General features: G+C 43.4%; 1 protein-coding gene across 2 annotated transcripts in view; it reads left to right on the plus strand.

Annotated features, from left to right (window-relative positions):
- The first annotated feature begins 19007 nt into the window (after window positions 1-19007).
- The window catches only part of PTPN2 (protein tyrosine phosphatase non-receptor type 2), a 33057-nt gene continuing 32301 nt past the window's right edge, over window positions 19008-19763 (plus strand). Inside the window, exon 1 of one of the 2 annotated variants that reach the window (XM_086608552.1) lies at window positions 19008-19178. In XM_086608552.1, coding sequence (XP_086464678.1) covers window positions 19110-19178 — 69 coding nt within the window. In that variant the 5' untranslated portion in view covers window positions 19008-19109. The remainder of the gene's footprint in view (window positions 19179-19763) is intronic. The other variant, XM_086608551.1, reaches the window with a different exon arrangement.

Raw genomic sequence — 19763 nt, forward strand, 5'->3', positions numbered from 1 at the left:
GGGTGGGACCGGGCACGGCCGGGGGCACTCCCGTAGGGACGTCAAGGAAGCGCTCCTCCGCAGGTGGCGGGGCGCGAGCTGCCGTGAGGAGTCACCCAGGCCCGGGCAGCTCCGGGAGCCGCGGCCGGGCTCCCCCGGCCCGTGTCACATCCGAGGCCGTTCCCGCCCCGGCGCGGGCGGTCGCTGGGCTCTGTGGAGGATTCCTTCCCCGCCGCCTCGTGACGGCTGCCGCGTGCAGCGCAGGGCGGCTCGGCGGTGGCAGCCCCGCTCCGGCAGGTGGCGGCAAGTGACGGGTCCCCGCGGCCCGGGGCGGCCGGGGCAGCTGCGGGGGGCCGGGCGTGCGCCGCGGAGCACCGCGGAGCCCCGCGGCCCGCAGCTCACCGCCGCCTCGGTTCCTGCTTTCCTGAACGTCGCTCCTTTCACCGTCTCGCAGGAACCCTTTGCAGCCGTTTAGTTCAGCCAAATAAACCCCGTTTGCTTTCGGTCATCACCGTGCCCACCTTCGCCCTGCCCTCTGGAGCCCGACTGCCGTCTCCTGAGCGGTGCTGCTGCTTCCCTCTTCTCCCCTCTTCCTGCCAGGGCCGTTGCCGTTTCCCTCTCTTAGCAGGTACCATCAACTCTCTGTACCTTACCGTGCTTACAGTGTTGGAGCTCACTGACGCAAATCCATAAGCAAGCAGAGGAAACGTTGAACGAAGCAGTGTAGGATTTACTTCATTTACTTCTTTTATGATTTACTGTACTAATGAGTACTGTCGGATGAGCCCGGGGAATGCTGTGGTGCAAAAGAACACGAGCCCTGCTTCTCGAGGAGAGGTGTGTAGGGGCCAAGTCTTTATTCTGAAGCTAATTACAATAGCTGATAAATATTAACATAGAGAAAATAAACAATTCATTCACTCCAATCCAAATAGTAATAATGCAGTTAGTAGATTTAGAGACAAAAAGAAATAATAATTAAATGAGTATGTGATAAAGAAAAGCAAGCACACTGTATTTAACTGTACTTTATATCAGTTCCAAAACAGTACTCAAGCCATTAGGACACCTTCAGTGCCTTATAGTGAAGTTTTCAAATCATACATTAAGTGATTAAGGAAGAGAATCAAATGTAAAGTTTCCTGAAATCAGATATATTCAAATTCTTTTGATTCAAGTCTGATTCAGACTGTTTCCAGAACATTTTTTATGTCTGCACCTTTAACAGGAGATTAGTTTTACCATTTTTATTCTTACCACCTCATTTAAAATTTTCATGTTTTTCAGTCATGGCAATAAGCAGTCAAAATCTGTCCACTTGGTGAAGAGAATTTGGTCAGGGATGTCCAAATACTGTACAGAATTGTAAAGAAACCATTACCTGCTTGTGGAATAAACCTGGCAGACTGGGTTTGATACTTAATGCATTTATTTTTACAAGCTGTAAACTTTATTCCCTAGCAACTGATGGAGCTGCTGCTATTACACGCCACTGTTTTCTGCCTGATGTGCAAGCATAATTAATGCGCAAGCGTTGAACACACTAATGCGTGTGTTTCATGAGTAGATCTCATATTAAGACTAGATATGCTGGTACCCAAATGTGATAAGGAACGATAAGAGATTAATGATAATAGAGATAAATGACAATAAACTTGGATTCGATGTGACACTGTGGCTTTAAGATGCTAGGATTTAATTATTTTAATGATACTAGGTAAGGAAAAGCTAACATACTGGAAAATATTTTGTTATTCAAGTACAAGGAGTATGATAAAAATTTTTTAAATTACAGAGAATGGAAAATTTGGAAGGATTTAGAAGAAAAATTACCAGCTGGTTTTACATTCTCATCTAAGTTGACCCATGGTAGTTTAAAAAGGGTGGTTTTTTAAATACTAGAGAGGTAAATCTTAATGGAGAACATGAGATGAAGAGAGGAATTTGCAAGTTGTTTTCAAGAAAATTAAGACATCTAAGTTTTACCGATTTATATTAGTGGGGAATTTGGTTTGAAACTTGTAAGTATCACAGAAAAATCTGTAAAGCATTTAAAAAAAATAAGAGCTAAGGAAAGGAAGTAACATTTTCTTTTTTCTGAAGATGAACTGGTATTGCACAATTCCTGTCCTAGAGGGAACATCAGTGTGGACTGTAGGGCCATGGTCAATGTACCCGTTTTTTCCCCCCCTGTAATCCCATGCAATCACTTTGAAAGTTGAAATTTCAGCATTTTTAAATGATAGGTAACATTTAAGTAATACAATAGGAGAAGTAAGAAAATTTGATTGCTCCTGGTAGTTCCAGTGCAGTGAATAGAAAGGTATTATGTTTTTCAAGCTAGAGGGAAAACACTCATATGTAAGAATAAAACAAATTAAAAAAAATCCCCAACAAATAATATTCAGGCACTTATTTGGATTGCTAAAGAGAAAGATTTTTTTTTCTCTTTGCAGCATGATTAGAGACATTTATACTTTGAAACTCCAGTTATTGCGTCATTCAAATAGCTGGAGAGTCAGTCTAATAAAAACATTAAAGCTGTTTCGTAAGTCCTTTAGTTCATGGCAGTGTCTCTGAATGGTTGATTTTGTTAGCTATTTTGGGGAAATATCTTTTACTGTAAGCCGTTGATTATATTTATAAAAAATTGCGTTTCTTTCTTTTCCCAGAATTGTTTCCAGTCAGTGATTCAGCTGTCAAAAACTCATTCTTTTGCAATTTTTAGTAATGTAATGATTTTGTCAAGACTCAGAGTACGTTACAATGAGTGAATTCACATTTTTCACCTGCTTAAATTTAGTATATTTGTTCAGCCAGTAACATCAGTATAGTTGGAGCAGGGCAAAATTGTCAGATTCACAAATAATTGGCATCAATCTGTTTCATTTGAATAATCTATATTTAAATGTGGCACAAATGCACATTTTTGTTTGACATAAAATGTTTACTTTCTTTGACAAGAATCATAATTTTCAAAATCATAATTTTCAAATCAAGACTAGACTTTTTTTCTTACATTTTAGTTTGGTCAGTAAGCCAAAAAAAACCCACCTTTTTATTTAATACATATACACAGTTATTTATTCATTTAAATACAATCTACTCCTATCCTCAGTCTGCAGATTAAATGCAGGTAGGTCAGTTTAGATTTGTTTACAACTGGGTCCAAAATTTTAACTTACTTAAAAAAAAACAGGAAATATGTGGGGGATTGTCATCCCAGAATGTTAATTTATCATTGTGTCTGATTTCAGTCAATACCCAGGAATGAGATAAATACATTTACCTGATGGAGACATTTGTATCAGATGGTTTTTTGTTCATGGAAAGAGTGCCACAGAACTAAGGTTCAATAAAGGAAATGCTTCCCAGTGAAACATCAAAATTAGCAAAGGGATGAGGGGACAAGATACCCTTTATTATGGTAAGCAGTCATTAAGTAGACAATCAAGTAGAGCAGATGGCATCCGGTCTAAGAAGAAGGAAATGAAACAATGCTTATATAAATTCTTTTAAATGGCCATACTATCTTCTGGATTAAAAGTACAATAACATTTGTTGAATAAGATCAAATCTCTCTGGACCTCTTCAGGAAGACTCCAGATGCTATAGAAGAAATCGTCTATAAAACCTAACATGCTACATCAAAAGACGGATTTTCCAATGATGTGACATGAGCATAAGATCTAGGACCACAGAAGTCTCGACATCGAGAGTAGTTTGGTAAATCAGATAAAAATAATGTAAATAGCATGTATAGTTTAAATGTTTAAATGTTCACTTCCTCACTTAGGTCTAATATAAACTTTTGTTATTCTGATGCCTATTTTTAATCTTGTGAAAAAATACTTCAAGTAATAAAGAAATAAAATTCTGTTTTATCTTAATCCAGATGAAACCAAGAATGAATTCAAGATTGCTGCCTAGCACGACATTCCCCTTTGAATAGCATAACCAATCTAGAAAGCAAGGCACGGAGTGCTGAAACGCGGTGCTGCTCCCTGCTGCGTTTCTGGAGTGTCCAGAGGGTAGAGACACTGGTGCGCACTAGGACGATGGTGGGCAGCCACCGTGGCCACGGTCAGGAGGGCATAAGCGTCCTTCGTTACTGATGGTAACCAGAACACTGTGTGCCCGTGTAGCGAGATAACAGGAAGCACGCTTGAACTCATGGAAACCCCAGGAAATTTGCAGCTTCCAGTTATTGAGCCACGAATTAGGATTCAACTATTAGCTAACCTCAGTGACTTCCTCTTACAGCTAGAGCTGAACGCTAAAGAAAAACTGTGCATGAGGTGGAAAAGACAGCCATATTTTAACCTTAGTGTTTGCTTGATCGTGTGCAGAGAAAGACCATACTGAATTACAACAATCTCGATACGTATTTTTGAACATTCGGGTTCAGTATTATCTCTAGATCAAATTAAATTAAACCACAACATCAGAGAAGAAAGAAAATTGCCTATAATTTTGTTCTCAATATTGACTGTATAACTGAATTATCTTCTGCTGGAAGTTCAGGGTAACTGTGTTAGCATCGGTAGAGATACTCTCATTCAAAATGACTATGACTGATGCTGCCTTGGATTTAAAGAAAATATAGTTAGTACTTTCCTTTTTTCCCTTTTGACTACCTTCCTCAAGTAAAAGATGCTCTTGCCTGTAGAGGGAGACGTTAGAAGATACAAAGGCCTGCACCAAATAAAGTAAATCATGAGCTGTATGCGTTAGGGATGTTTGTATCGGCATAGGATAGAGGGTGAGGAAGTCTGTCTTATATGGCTACCTCTATCGTAAGCTTCAGTCCCAGCTGCAGTAGGAGCTGATCCATTACAGACCATCATGGATTATCACGCTGACAGCAAGCAGCTTGCAGCATAGTTAAAGGCTCCATTCCTGATAACCATTTAAAAATACTGTTGTTGAGAGGGAAGACCTGCCTGACCCTGTGAAATGCATACACTTTTCTCTACCATGTTTTCCTTAACAACTGGATTCCAAATAATTCCTAATATTCCATAGAGGGTAAAATAATTCATAGATATTATTTTGAGATTCCTGGATTAAGGCACTGTAGAAATACAAAGTGGCATTATCAAGCAATTAGATTCAGGGAAAAATCCTAGTAAACCCAGTCATTAAGTAGGTTCCTTAGTTTTGAGAATATGAAGCTTCCCGATTACAAAGAGTTTGAAAATGTTAGGCATGCTGCCAGCAAGCAGTCTCGTATGTGTAACATACTGTGTCATACGGACTGGAAATCTAAAGGTGGATGTTTCAGAGGGAAGCAGTCACAATTGCAGCAGCATGTGAAAGATATGGGATGAATTCCTGTCAAGGAAAAAGAATACCAGCAATTATTGCTATGAAGGGTAAGTCAAATTAAGAGGTTCACTGACCAGGCGTGACTGGCTGATGACAGAAAGAAATTAGTAACAAAATTAGATTTCATGGGAAAAAATGAGGGTAAATAAAGACCCCAAGTCTTTAAGTGAGTAAAGTGAGAGTGAAACTCCTACAGGCATTTAAGGAAAGCAGAAGAGTGAACCTTTCTTTATATGTCATCCTGCTTTGTTGCTGCTGCAATAAGTTTCACTTACAACCTGTTATTATTTGTTTTGCTAGGAAATCAATAGGATGTCCTAAACTGAAATGAAAACTTACTGTTTACTTAAAAAAGAACTATTAAAAAGATGCAAGAAAAAGATAAGTTCTAACTCCATGAACTTACATTTTTCCACATAATGTAAAAAAAGGCTGCAGGAAGGCAAAGTAAGCAAAATAATAATTGATTAGCCCAAGAAATGCCATTTGAGCAAAACAGTTACTGAGCCTTGATCAAGTACAGCTTTGGCACCCCATAAAAGATGAGTTATGGGGAAACAGAAGTGATGTTATATAAGCGCGCGGCTTATGGATGGAAAACTATTTGCAGTCATGCGAACGTGCAAAGAAATGTAAGGGAAAATCGGCATGACGGACTGACCAGCAACATAACTGACAGCTAGGAAGGGGATACTAATGGCTTCATAACAGATGAATATGAAGGTGGATCTCAGATCATACAACTACATCTGAGCTATCTTTAAACTGGCGATCTCAGGTTGGGAAATAGAAATAGAGCTTGTAGGAGTAAAACTGGAAAATAGCTGGCCCTGAGAGTTTTCACAGTGAGAACAGACAGAAGAGTCTAAACTTAGCAGCGGTGGCTTTCCTCCATCTGTTTTGGTGTGTATGGAAAGAAACAGCAGAAGTAGAAAAAGACAAAGTTGACAGCTAAACCATTTTTGCAGACTACAGTTGTGATCGAGTATTGAACGCAATATTAAAGCTGTTGCTTAGAGAATGAGTATTTAAGCTCGTTTATAAGCCAAGGAAGCCTTAATGCCTTTACTGGTGGGTGGTAACATGAATCTTTCACTACCTTAAAAAAAGATTTCATAGCGCCACCAGATATACCATGGTCAGTTGGGCAGTGGGGTCAGACAGGGTTTGGTGAACTGTGTTTGTAGAAGGACCTTACCCCACTAATTATTCTTCTCCCCAGATGACCTGTCCTTCCTAAGGCCTGGAGCCTGCCCTTTTGCGCGTCAAGGGAACTATCCCCTTCCTGATGGAGGACCCTCTGGCATGTACTTGTCTTTGTGAATACCCTTCTGCCTTCTAGAGTCCATAGTCTCCCAGTGACTCCACACACGAGCTAACTCTCATTTAAGCAGTCTGCTCACAAGGAGGATGAGCAGTGCCGCTGAGGGAAGGACCAACTCTTACAGCCTTTGCTCTTCAGCCTCTCACCCATGGGATGAAGACGCTCTGCAGATGGTGATCCTCCTGCTCTGAGAAGGCAGAGGCACAGCTGCGACGGGGCACATAAAGCAGGGCTGGGCCGTGATGCACAGGGTGGTTTCTCACAAGGTACTGGTTGATGTCACATACACATCATGATGCCATCCATCCCGAATGTGACTGCACTTCATTTGCCATAAGTATCTTCTTTGGTTTATTTTTTCCTTTATTTGGAGTTTTCCTTTCTCACATTTTAGAAGTGAGTATTCAACTTGATGTGACCTGCTTATTAAATTGGAAAATTTTAAGTGGTTGGTTACTGGAGCTGACTCAAGGCTTCTGCACATTCGGGAAAATTTGAATTTTGCAGCTGTAGTAGTCAAAGTCTGTATAAAAAAGAACATGGGGGATGTAGAACATGGAGGTGCATAAAGAAGAGCATGGAGGAAAGAGAAGAGGGAGGTGCAGGGAGATCCACTGTGGAGACAGGCTGAGAAGACTCAGTGGGGTTTTGGCTGACTAGGAGTAGAATTAAGAGGCCCTCTTCATCCGTAACTGGATCCCAGCCCTCCAGTGTCTAGATTGAGGATGTTGTGCTTCTCCTTGCCCATGCTCCTTACCACTCAAGCAGCAAACAAGTCATCATTTGCATCTCCTCCACTGCAGCCAGGACTCAGCTGCTTCTGTAAAGGGAAGGGGCTTTGATAGGACTGAGTCATAAGGATCAGGTTTGCCACTGCCACTGGTGCATACTCACTCTGAGTACAAAATACATACAAATACAGTATAACACACATATATACAGTACAAAAGTATGAATTACACTGAGAGAGTTTGCCAACAGGAGGCAGAAATCAGTTGTTAGCTTAGCATCAACAGCTCAAACTCGTGGTCTTCCTCTCCACAGGAGGAAAGGCCATGGCAGAGGAAAGAGCTGAGCTTGGCTGCTCACCGTGGTGCCACCCTGAACATCTGCATCCATAAGCAACCTGCCTATATTGCCTATACCTGCAGCTGGCCCTGCTGTTCTCTATGCAAATAAAAGAAAGACTAAAGTTAAAATGGAAACTTCAGCGTTGCCTATCAGTAGAAATAAATATCTTTATGATTTTTTTTTCATTTGGAAAAAGAAAAAGAAATGCTTATATTAGGACATAATATCTGAACATTTGTCTGGTAAAAACCTGAACTTATAGTGCAGCAAAGGTGGTACAACGTGATTTGAAAGATGACAACACCACAATGTTATCATTGCAGCATTAGCTGTGGAAGTAACTTGCTCAGTACTCTTCACATGATGAGTACTTTTGTTGTTGGTAAGTGTAACAAATATGGTTTGTTAAAATGCTATTTAGCTATAATAAGCTAAAGAGCTTTTGAAATTAATGTTTTAGGAAAACCACATATTCCCCAAACCCAACAGGATTACCCATTAAAAAAAAAAAAATGGAGCTATACAAGGACATTAATATATTTCTGCATCTACAAGGGCAGCAGTTTAACAAATGCAGGGCCCATCCTGCAAGCAGCCTTATACTTCTGATTTCCAGCAAAAGAATAATCCTTGGGGCCATTTTCGTGTTTGTAAAAGTAAGTGCTTAAGGAATCACAATCTATTCCGTGTTCCAGGGCTAACAGGAATCCCAGCTAGGACAAGTGCCTGTACTTACAGACAACTTTAGACTTCAAGAAATACTGTTGAAAGGGTAATGTGAAAGGGCATAGCCAAGGTTTTCAAACTGTTAGAAGACACTTTCATCTCTTCTTATGTAGAATAGACCCTGTCTCTCTCTCAGATTTTACATTTCCATATGGTGTATGTTATATCTAGCTTTTAGATCATTGTGAGACATAACAAGATGGAGTTAATTCAACTAAGGAACAGTCTGGGGACTTAGTCTAGGTAATATGTATCAGCAAATGTTAAATGGACAATGCTGGAGTAATTTTCTTGTTGGAACACCACTAGGAGAACCTAAACATATCTGTCTAGGAAGGTTTCAGAATCCACTAGAGAGAACACCAAAAGGCTCCCTAGAGGTTTGCTAAACGCTCTTCCTCCTGCTGACATTTATAAAAGCGAAGATGACGAGTTTATTCTGACAGTTCATTGTTTCCAAAGCATTTGAAACATCTGGGTTAAGAACATGTAATGGAATCCCAAACAAGATTCCAGGGGAAGTGTACTTGAATTTCTAGAAGACATATGAATACAAAAGCTAATTTCCCATTCACTGGAAATTTTGAAAATGTTCTGTTGTGCTCACTTAAGGCTTCTCCCCCGCCAGTGCAATTCTTACTAACAAAAATGCTGCCTTACAGTCAGCTATAAGGGTGTGCTCCCTTCGAAGAGAAACTGTACAGTGATTTTATACTCATCACCAACCACTTTATTCATCATGTCTCAACCCAGAGTTACTGTTAGATCAAAATCATAACAAGGAGAAATTTCCAACAGGAATTGCGCTGAGGACAGAGTAACCAAGGGGCCAGTCACGAGATGCAGCAAAGAATTTACATAATTTTAAATTGTTATTGCGTAAACTGCATGGTCATAGTTTATGTTAACATATTTTCAGTTAAATTATTTCTAAACTTCACTGTTGCAAGACAAGAATCAGGTCTGCAAATTGTTAAGTCTCTTTTCTACAGACTTGTGCTAATTAGCATGGTTAGTTGGCCTTACAGGAATAAGGGATGTTTGTGCTGTGACTGATATTTAAACTGAAAATCTAGACACATGTCACAACAAGCACAGTCCAAAGCTAAGAAACCATCCACCGTATGAACACACTGAAAAGAGCACTCATGTATTTTAAGGCACGTTCACATCATGCTTTAGGATTAATGGCACTTTGAATGTTCCCACACAGCTCTATTGTGGAGACTTATAAGCAACTGCTGAACAGTGAATGTTCCTTTCAGCAAAGGTCACATAAGCGACACTAATTACCAGCAATTGCTTCTTGCCCAAGGTAACTCACATGCCATGTTGTGGAGAAAACAATGCATGCCTGACAGACATCATTTCTACCGACAGAACTCATTCAACGTTCCCAAAAATTATCTGCTTTTGAATAAGCTGAAATATAATTACTTCAGATTTGTGCATCTTTGGTGAGTGGCTGATGTACTGTCCCCAAGTACTGAGCATAACTGTTGAGCCTAACAAATGTCCTTGAGACATCTGAAACACAAAGAGAACACACGGCACCTGGTAGTGCTCTGTGGGAGGATGGCAGGAACAGATGATATTTATATACACAAGTATTATGCACAGAGGATAAACACATGCAGGAAAGGCTGAACAGAATTGTTCCGTGCATGGAGTTTACTTATCCACTGTCTTTTTGATTACACGGATTAGTCAAATTATTTCCATTTTCTCCCAATAATGCTATATTCTAATGTTGAAAGTGGTAAACTTTCATCGGGTTAATCATGCCATTATCATGCCATTATCTGCATAATTACTGAAAGTATCTGCCCTACTATGTATAGAAATATTTTTGAAGTACTGAGAAAAATATAATTCAGCACTTGGTAATTCTAGCCAATTTAATTCCCATGACATCTGGTAACACCTGGTAGATTTAAATGTATACATATATGCCACTCACATTATAAAATAATTTTATAAAATGCTGTGCATGTAAGTTTCCAGTTCGAGTAACCAAGGGGGCATAACTTGCAGTATAGATTTAATTAATCTAATTAATCATTGAACCTACTAATGAATCACTCCTCTGAGTGAACAAGGCACTTCCAACTACTTCCTCTCTCAGGAAAGTGAGGTAAAAGAAAGAGAACGGAAAGTTTTCATGTCACCCTGAAAGGCATAAATATTTATCTTTAAAAATCATAATCACTACATTATTTCATTGGAACCTCCTTTCCAAAGATATTCGAGATTTATTCCACTTGCTGTGACAGAATTGTGTAAATTCTGTGTTGCTATTGCACACTGTTGATGCATATTTGACAGCAGATTTAGCTGTAATGGCTAATGCAGTTACTTCCTTCAGCCATTTGCCTCATCCTGCTTTCCAAGGTTGCTGAAACTCTGGAAATTAAGTAAGAATTATCCTTACCACTTTTTATGGGACCAAGAAATACTGGCATCACAGGATTCGTGATGTTCCTCAGAGGAACCAAGAGTTTATGTGTGGCAGTTTCACAAATAAGGCATCCGACTTCTCATTTCACCATTGCTGATAATCGTATTTATTCCCTATATGGTATTCACCAGCCAAAATTTATCCTGAATCTAGAAATTAGATTGTGCATTTATAACTTCTGATCACATTATGTATAAGGTGTTACCAATGTGTAGAGAAGCAGTGGGAAACCAGTGGGAAAACATACTGATTATGTTAATGTAACAACTTGTTGGGGTATGCAGGTATGGCCTTATGGCAGTCATATGTCCTAATCCCCTCCTCACAGAATCACTTTCAAGAATCTGATCATCAGACTCAACTAAATATTCTTTCTTAACCAAGAAAATAAAGGGCAAAACTAGGGTGGTCTTTCTTGAATATAGGAAAAAAAACCCCTTTGCTTTTGCTCTGTGTCCTACCTTTCCTGCTCAGTGCTCAAGAAGGTAAGAAAAAAAACAGACATCTTGGTCAAATAAACTCCATTTCGAGTGAATAGAGCTCCCAAATTAGTATGAGGGAATGGGAGCTGGAAGCCAGCTGAGATGCTAAAGTGACCCTGGAGGATATTTCTTGACAAATACAATTTTAATAACTTACTTTGTTTCTTCATCTTTTTGTAGCATTGTTCCATTACTGCAAATCTGTGTTAGTAAATACATTATTTTATACTTAAATCTTGAGAAGAATCTGACCTAACACACAATCGAGAAATTTCTGTTATAAAAAAGTGGCAAAGTAAAGAAAATGGTGTACTAGGACACCGTAAGCATTTTCTTTGTGACAAACTACTTTCGGTGTATTCAGAGGGTACTACTGTCTGCCACTAAAGAAGCTGCAGTAGTCTGTTTGAGAAGTGGTACCACAAAAATGTTCTTTTTAAAAAGAAAATAATATCTTTTAATGACTAGTGATATCTCTTTGCATGCAGTGAGAGTAGGAAAAAAGATTTAAAATTCAAAAGATCCAAAGAATTTCATGTACCCATTTCACTACTGGACACATTCTGTACAAGGGCGCTTTTCTCCCCAGGTTAATTCCAGTAAGTGGTGGTGTCATGACTTGAGCTGCTGGAACTGTTCCACTAGCTAAAATAACATGTTAAAGACCTTGACGGCATTCCAATTGGAAAACTTGTGTTATGGACCCTTCTTTGAGTACATTATACTCAGTTTTTCTTTCTTTGCGAAAACAAACAAATTGGTTCAGCAGTTACAGCAATTCGTGGGCCATAAGGGAACGAATTAGAGGTTTTAAATGTCTAGACCAAAGCAAACACGGCGTACATTCAGAAACTGTAATATACAAACCAGTTTTTTTTAAGACTCTTTACTTGGGTAGATTAGTTTCAAAGCCATTTTTGCAAGAGGCATTGGCAAAGAAAAAAGAAGGAAGATAAATTTTACATGCACTACTAATTTGTTTTTGTTAGGAAATGATACAGCCTGAAAAATTAACAATTTCTTAGTGGCTCTTTGCCACCTACAGGCAAAACCTACTTTCCTCCTTGCTTTCTGATTTACTTTGAGGGTAAAAAGAGAGGTGTATCAATTATCGCAATCCCACCGTGTTAAGTACATGCAGCTATGCAAATTCTTAGCTCGTATTCCATGGCCCTTACAAGATTCAATACCTTTACACACTGAGACAGGCATGAACACCTTGCTCTATGTAACTTGTCAGAGGACATCTCAGCAGACAAAATTAGCCAGACATTCATGGAACCCTGCCATCGAAACAGTGACTCAGAGAACGTGGCTCCTACAGGGCTGCTGATTATCTCAATAGGACGAGCTTATACGGGAAATTGTATGAAATCACATCTATTAATGTCAACTTAAAAACAGACAAAGATATCGCAAATCTTGCACAGATCTACCTCTGCTAGCACAGGAAAGACAGAAGTGATTAATATATGTTGAAGGTTCACCACCACATGGTAGATTTAAGTTTCTATGAAGTCAGTAACAATAAGATTTTTTAAATCATTATTACAGCTAGTAGTAAAAGAAACCCCTGTCTTGTTATTGGCACTTCGAATTGTCTAACGCAGAAACATAAATGACAAAATGGATTACAATAATAAATCACATCACTTTTATTACTTTGTTTCAGGCTACTGTGGGAAAAAAAAAAAGTCAAACACAATCTGGAGACTTTTACACCCATGAAAATAGGCATAATTGCTCTGTTCAGATGCTGGGAAACCCAAAGGAAAACTGGAACATAAAATTGAGAACACAAATTTATAACAGAAACATTTACCAATACTCCTCAGTGCAAAGTCCTCTTCTGCCAGAACAGTATCTTCTTACAAGAACTTCTCCTAGCAAATATAAGTCATACATTGCAACCTTTTCAGCTGTAATTCAGAGAATGCCCTTAATTTTGTAATTTGGAAGACAAACTTGAATGTAGATGAAAATACATAAAATCAAGCATGGAAGCTACTAAAATACAGAATCTGTGCTACAGACAAGTTGGAAGATCATGAAAATAGGCTTTCCAAATTATGAGAGAACGTGAATTAAAGACTCACTCGCAACATAAAGGTGTTTCCAGAACTGCAGTTTAGACACCTTTTTAACCATTATATAGCAAGGTAGAGTGACGCTTTGAAATAATAACTGCGAGATTAGAAACAAAGCATGGAACAGCCATATTCAGTCTATGAGGAAAACAATTTTAAAATCTAAGAAACCAGTGATCTTCAAATAAGTGCGAGTCTCAGTAAACCTTCAACATGAAAGCTTTACATCAGCTATAGGCAGCTTCTATAGATGCAGTTTCTAGTAAAAAATTACCTTCTAACCAAGAACACGGAATGACATCAAGCCACTCTGGACACTAACTTAATTAGATTTTCTCACTTGCAAACTATGATTTTAATAAATGCCGCTGTAGCTAGGGGTGAAAAGGAAAGAGGGACAGAAAATCAAGTAACGTATACAAACCATCCCCAGCAAGCAAGATCCTCTCTACAAGCAATAAAAATAATAACTTGGAGTCATCTTTCTCTTGGAAACTGGCTCTTCTCCTCTTCCCGTAGCCATACCCCACACCCCCTGCGTTGACTCATAGGTGTTAGGTTTTGTGGCTGACTGCACACCCCAGCTTTGGTTGCTGAAAAGGCGGCTTCACAAAGCCACAGCACAGCCTAAAGCCCTTCAATCCATCAGATATCCTGGCTGCCTGCCTTTTCAGCTAGCTAGTGCCCATTTGTTCGTGACAGCACTTCTGCCAGTTGCCATTTCCTTCTCACAGTCCACAGTTATTTCGGCTTCACCATAGGAGTCCCGTGCCATACAGACTGGCGCAAATCTCTGGTCTATAAAACAGACTTCCTAAATCGAACTTAATCTCTCTTTTCTTCCTTGGCCGTGAATTCCTTCTCCCCAGAACTGCAAACTACAGTGTCAGGGCAGTCATTTAGACTGGGCACGGCTGTGCTGTCCTCTTCAAAAAACAATTACAGCTTCCATAATTCCATCACTTTTACTACCCAGCCATTTTTTAACAGACATTAGACACTAAAATCCCACTGCCGTGGACCTGTGACTGATGCGACGGACTTCCTTGGCTGAATGCAAACCTCTTAGAGCCTCTTGTGCTTCTGCTACTGTTGCTGCTACAAGGATTTGCATTTTGATACATAGATTTTGGTTTGTTTTTTTTTTCCTTTGCTGTATGCCACAATATGGTTTTGGGCAGGGGAAGGAAATCAGCAATGTAGCTGAGGACAGGTATTTGCACTAGCACCCACGTTCAGTAACAGGAGCTTCAATGTTCACTTGAACAAGGAATACAGTCCCTGAAAGTCTGAAATAGGACGACTCCACTGTGAACGAACAGAATGAATGAAACCTGTTTCATCCTGACCATTGGACCTTTCATTCAGCTTCTGCTGCTCCCTAACAGATGCCAGAAGAGTGGCCAGCCCTTCTGAGTTTCCAGTCCTAACCGGTTTGTGCGGGAAGGAGGATCCTCTTCTTTAGGCCTTGGGCTATAAGACTTTCATCAGGAATGATACGTTCTTATCCTCTCACATCGTAGCAAGCTTAAGCACATTATAGCTTCCTTCCTTAACGGCTAAGATGGATAGGAACGTGTTTGTGAATAAAACCACCTCAGGGAAGAATTTGTTCTTTATCTACCAATATCCAAAGTGGTTCTCAGAAAAGCAGCACAAAACAGATCATTTCCAATAAATGATACTTAAGTAATTCCAGTGAATAGGCCAAAAAAAGGTACACATGGAGGAACAAGCACTCAGCCCATTCCAGACTGGTACTGAAGTTAATTGTTCAGCCAAGGTCACCGGACAAACACCATTTAAAGTTAACTTGATTGGTCTTTTTCATTCAGATAAGCAAGGGCACCAAAACCAATTTTGAGATGAGAACTGCTGTGGATACCAACTACCCTGGGGTGACTGCTTTGTCACCACAGCAAGGGGCTTCTCAAATTATCAGATGCTTTAAATAAGAAAACATTTCAATAGCTACTTGTTCGTGTTCATACTAAGACAGAAAACACTAACAATATACCATACATTCCAGGAACTCCATTATCCTGCTTTGCATATGTCTCACACTATCTCAAGGGTTTGAGAGTTTATGTAGTCGTCCATCTGGATTTGGCTGTACAGCTAATACAGAACTGGAATATACCATTGGCAATAGAATAAATACAGTTTTCTAATGAGCGTACTTGGTTTACGCTGTACATACATTTCTCCTCCATAGACTATTATAGCCGTAGCCTGGGGCCTGTCCTGGGCTCAATTCCCAAAAACCAGAGAACTAGTGCAACATTTTCAACATATTTGCAGTAAAAAATAACAACCAAAGAGCAAACAATGGCAATTTCTCCAGAAACTCCTGGTTTACCAGTTATTGCTCTTCTAAGCCAGCTGTAAACCACAATTCTTCCTTTAGTTTTCCATGAGCTGTCTCTAGGCACTGATTTGCATTACAGATTCTAAACATAGCTGCTACCATAAAACCACCTCTCCTAATAACGCAATTACATTGCTTTCCCAGTACGAACTACGTGCCCAAGTATCACAAGCAATTGCAAGCACAAGCTTCTAATGTGCATGACAGCTGGTAATTAGAAGAGCAGAATACGTGCTCTTGTGTTTGTGTATCACAACTACCACTTCTCAGCGTGCTTCTCAAAACACACCAGTGTCTCGACAGCCTGCTCAGCTGATACACACAGGGTGTTCCTTAGCTGATAGAGCTGTCCTTGAACTCATTTACATCTTCTCACACTCCATGGGCAGCACCCTCCAAGTCTTCCCTGGGCTTTGCACTAGAATAAAAAGAAAGTAACTTGTCATTGGGCAGCATCACTTTCTGGACTGACAGGACAGTGACTGGGCTTCCTTTAGCTGCAATCCATGGCAGCTTTCCAGTACCTAAAGGAGGCCTACATGAAAGCTGGAAAGGGACTTTTTACAAGGGCGTGTAGTGATAGGACAAGGGGCAATGGCTTTGAACTGAAAGAGGGCAGATTTAGATCAGATATAAGGAAGAAATTCTTCACTCTGAGGATGGTGAGGCACTGGCACAGGTTGCCCAGAGAAGCTGTGAATGCTCCATCCCTGGAAGTGTTCAAGGCCAGGTTGGATGAGGCTTTGAGCAACCTGAGCTAGTGGAAAGTGTCCCTGCCTGTGGCAGAGGGGTTGGAACTAGGTGATCTTTAAGGTCCCTTCCAACTCGAACCATTCTATGATTCTATGAGCATCATGATGTCTGTGACCTACAGGTAGCTTCAGCAAGGGGTAAAAAAGGCCGTAATAACAAGTGCTACAAATACAGGTTGGTCAGCAAGTTCATATGCAGAGAAAAGCCTACTGAAGACTAAAATCAGTGAGGAAGTTGTCTATTTTAATTTATTAAAATTTGTTATTTGGCAGACAGTTTCTACGTATCTATTTACTTTCTTACACCCAGCCTGCGCAAGACCAATTTTCTGAAGTTAAAACCAGTTTTTGTTCATTGAAACATGAATTTGAAGAATTTTTTTTTTAATTAAAAAGAATCATTACCTTGAGGATGGGCACTGAAATTCTTCTCTGCACTCCTAAATCAGAAACATAATTCACAGATGTTGCCTTAATTTACTTATTTCACAACTGATCACACGTAACGCATTGATTTACTAGAGAACACGTGCAGAATGATAGACATAGCCTGTCCCTCCGTCTTGCAGGCAGGAAAACCCAGAAAAGCTACTCCCTATATAGCTTTCAAAGTTTGAACCCACAGTTCACGAAAATCTTATGCAATGTTTCCTTGAGTTAGCTGGAAACACATGCTACGAACTTACTGATGCATATAGTCCCATCAGCTATGCTTCAGAGGTGCATCACGCAAACCCCCAGCGTACGAGACACCAACTTGCATTACAGGACCTGAGGGAGCACATCAGCTGGTGGATTCGGAGCGCTGTACTGCACTGCAGCCCACAGACAGGAAGGAAATGAAACAGCCAATGCCAGGTATTTGGATGTCAAAACCACAAGTCTGTTCCAAGAAGATTTGCCTTACTGGTGTAACCACACACACATCTCTCACGTCATGCTGGGCGACCCTTTGTCGCTGTGTTTTCTAGCTATGCAACACCTCAGCGGAGGGGAGCATGATCTCAGCTCACCCAGCGCTGAGGCCCACGTTTCTCCAGAATGCAACTTTCAGCCTTTAGTCACAAAGTGGGCAACGCTCGTGCCAGGCATCGTCCCTGGCTGCCTGTGCCACTGCGGCCTTCACACTGCGCTGCTTTACCGATGGCTGGCACGCTACTTCGTCAGCAGCTTACCGACGTAACTGCATCAGTGTAATAACGGTGTGAGCGCCTCGCTCTGCTGCCTTTTCCTGCTCGCGGTCACACATCTGGAGTTGTTCTTAGAAACCACCCGAGGCCGAGGCCGATCCCTGCGCCACGGTCGGCTGCTGCCCGGGGCTCCAGTGATGAGCCTGCAGGGAAGCGCGGTGGCGGTACGGCCACGCGTCGGACCGCGCAGCTGGTGGTCACGGTGACAGGAGGCGCCACGCTCAGCCTCTGCACGCACCTACAAGCCTGGCGGCGGGGCACCCTGCGGGGACCCGAGGCTGAGGGTGCCCGGAGGGACCCGGGCACCGCACCCACGGCGCGGGCGTCGCCAGAACGGGGGAGAGGAGGGGCGCGGCGGCCCCTCCGGGTGGGCGGGAGCAGATAAAAGCGTTCCCCGGGAACCCTCCCAGTTCGTGAGGGGGCACGTCGGGGGTCGGGTAGAGCCAGCTGCAGGGGGAAGGAGGGCCCGGAGTTATGGCCGGCACAGGGACTCTGCGGAGAGCAGGGCTGCCACGGGGGTACGAGCAGGGAGCCCGGTCCCTTCCTCTTTGCGGTGCCAATTAACGCCACGCGTGTTTAAGCCGCCGTGACGTTAATGGGCAGCCTGTGCCGGGGCATGGGGGCTGCGGGCGCTTCCCCGTTGCGCTGAGTCGCACCGCGGATGTCCCCGCGGCCTGGGCAACGCCGAGCTCCGCGTGACCCGTAGTTTCGCCAAGCGTTTGCGAGGCCGCTTCCTAAGGGGCTTTTGGAAGCGATCGCAGAGGGCTGCCGCGTTCCGCCCCGCCGCGCTCCTGCTGCCGGGATGGCGGGCCTTGCCGGGATTTGTCTGGCGCGTCCGTGTTTTTCGTACTTCTGCTTTGTAAAACGAGCAGCTGGAGGCGCGGCGCGGGCAGGCGGGCCGGCAGTCCCCGCACCGAACCGGGCCGGGCTTCACCGGCGGCGCCCCGCCGCTGGCTGGAAGCGCTCATGCTCTCGCCACGGTCTGCCCGCCTTTTGTCCTTTCCGTGGCATTGGGACAACGAACGGCTGTTGACTGCCGTGCCACCGAACCGTCTTTTCCTCAGCCGCGGCCCCACGCCCCGGGGCCACCTGAGGGCAGCCCCCGCCCCCTCCTCTTCGCTCCCCTCCCCCGTGACGTCACCCCAGGTGCTTCCCGCCTCTCCGGGGGCGTGGCCTCATCAGCCTCCAGTGGGCGGGGCCGAGGGCCGCGCATGCGCCTGGCACCGGCGGCAGCGGGACCTGTTGCGAGCGTATGTGCGCGCTCGCCGCTCCGGTGTGGTGGGCAGCGCGCGAGGTGCTGGGAGCTGGCCGGTCTCCGGACAGGCTTGCGCTCTGGCCGCCGCCATGTCCGCCATCATCGAGCAGGAGTTCCAGGAGATCGATGCCACTAACGACTGGCAGGCGCGTTATCTGGTGAGCGAAGGGAAGGGGGGGGGCGGGGAGGTCGCTCCGGCTCTTCGGCGGCAGGAGGGAGGACGGGGAGCGGGCCGCCAGCCGGCAGCACCCGTAGCCGGTCCGCGCCGCCTCAGCGGGGAGCGGAAGTCGCTGGGCCACGACTCGTTTTCAGGTGCAGGCAGCGAAGCTGCGGGCCGGCATTGCGCATGCTCGCGGGGGGCGGCCGCTGCGTCTCCCTGGGCGGGAGGGGAGCAGTGCGCAGGCGCTGCGCGGCGCGCGGTGGCGCTGCGCGTGCGCGGCGCTCCGCGGCTGGGGAGCTGGAGGCGCGCTGCGCATGCGCAGGGCGGCGGCGGCCGCGGCCCCTCAGGCGGGTGCCGGCACCGGGCACCGGCGGTCGTGGCGGTTCAGGCGCCGGGGGCTTAAGCGAGCGGCGCGATCGCAGCCGGACGAGGGTGTTTTCCGCACGGTTTCCAGGCAGAGCGGAAGGTTATTCCCGGTCATAGCGGTCGGGCCGGGGCTCGCCGTTGTCCCGGGGTCCGCGGCTCTGCCACCGGAACCGCAGCGCCGCCGTTCCTCGGGCACCCGCTCGCCATCGTCACTCGT

This window comes from Tauraco erythrolophus, chromosome 3 (genome assembly GCF_009769465.1).
Source record: "Tauraco erythrolophus isolate bTauEry1 chromosome 3, bTauEry1.pri, whole genome shotgun sequence".
Lineage (NCBI taxonomy): Eukaryota > Metazoa > Chordata > Aves > Musophagiformes > Musophagidae > Tauraco > Tauraco erythrolophus.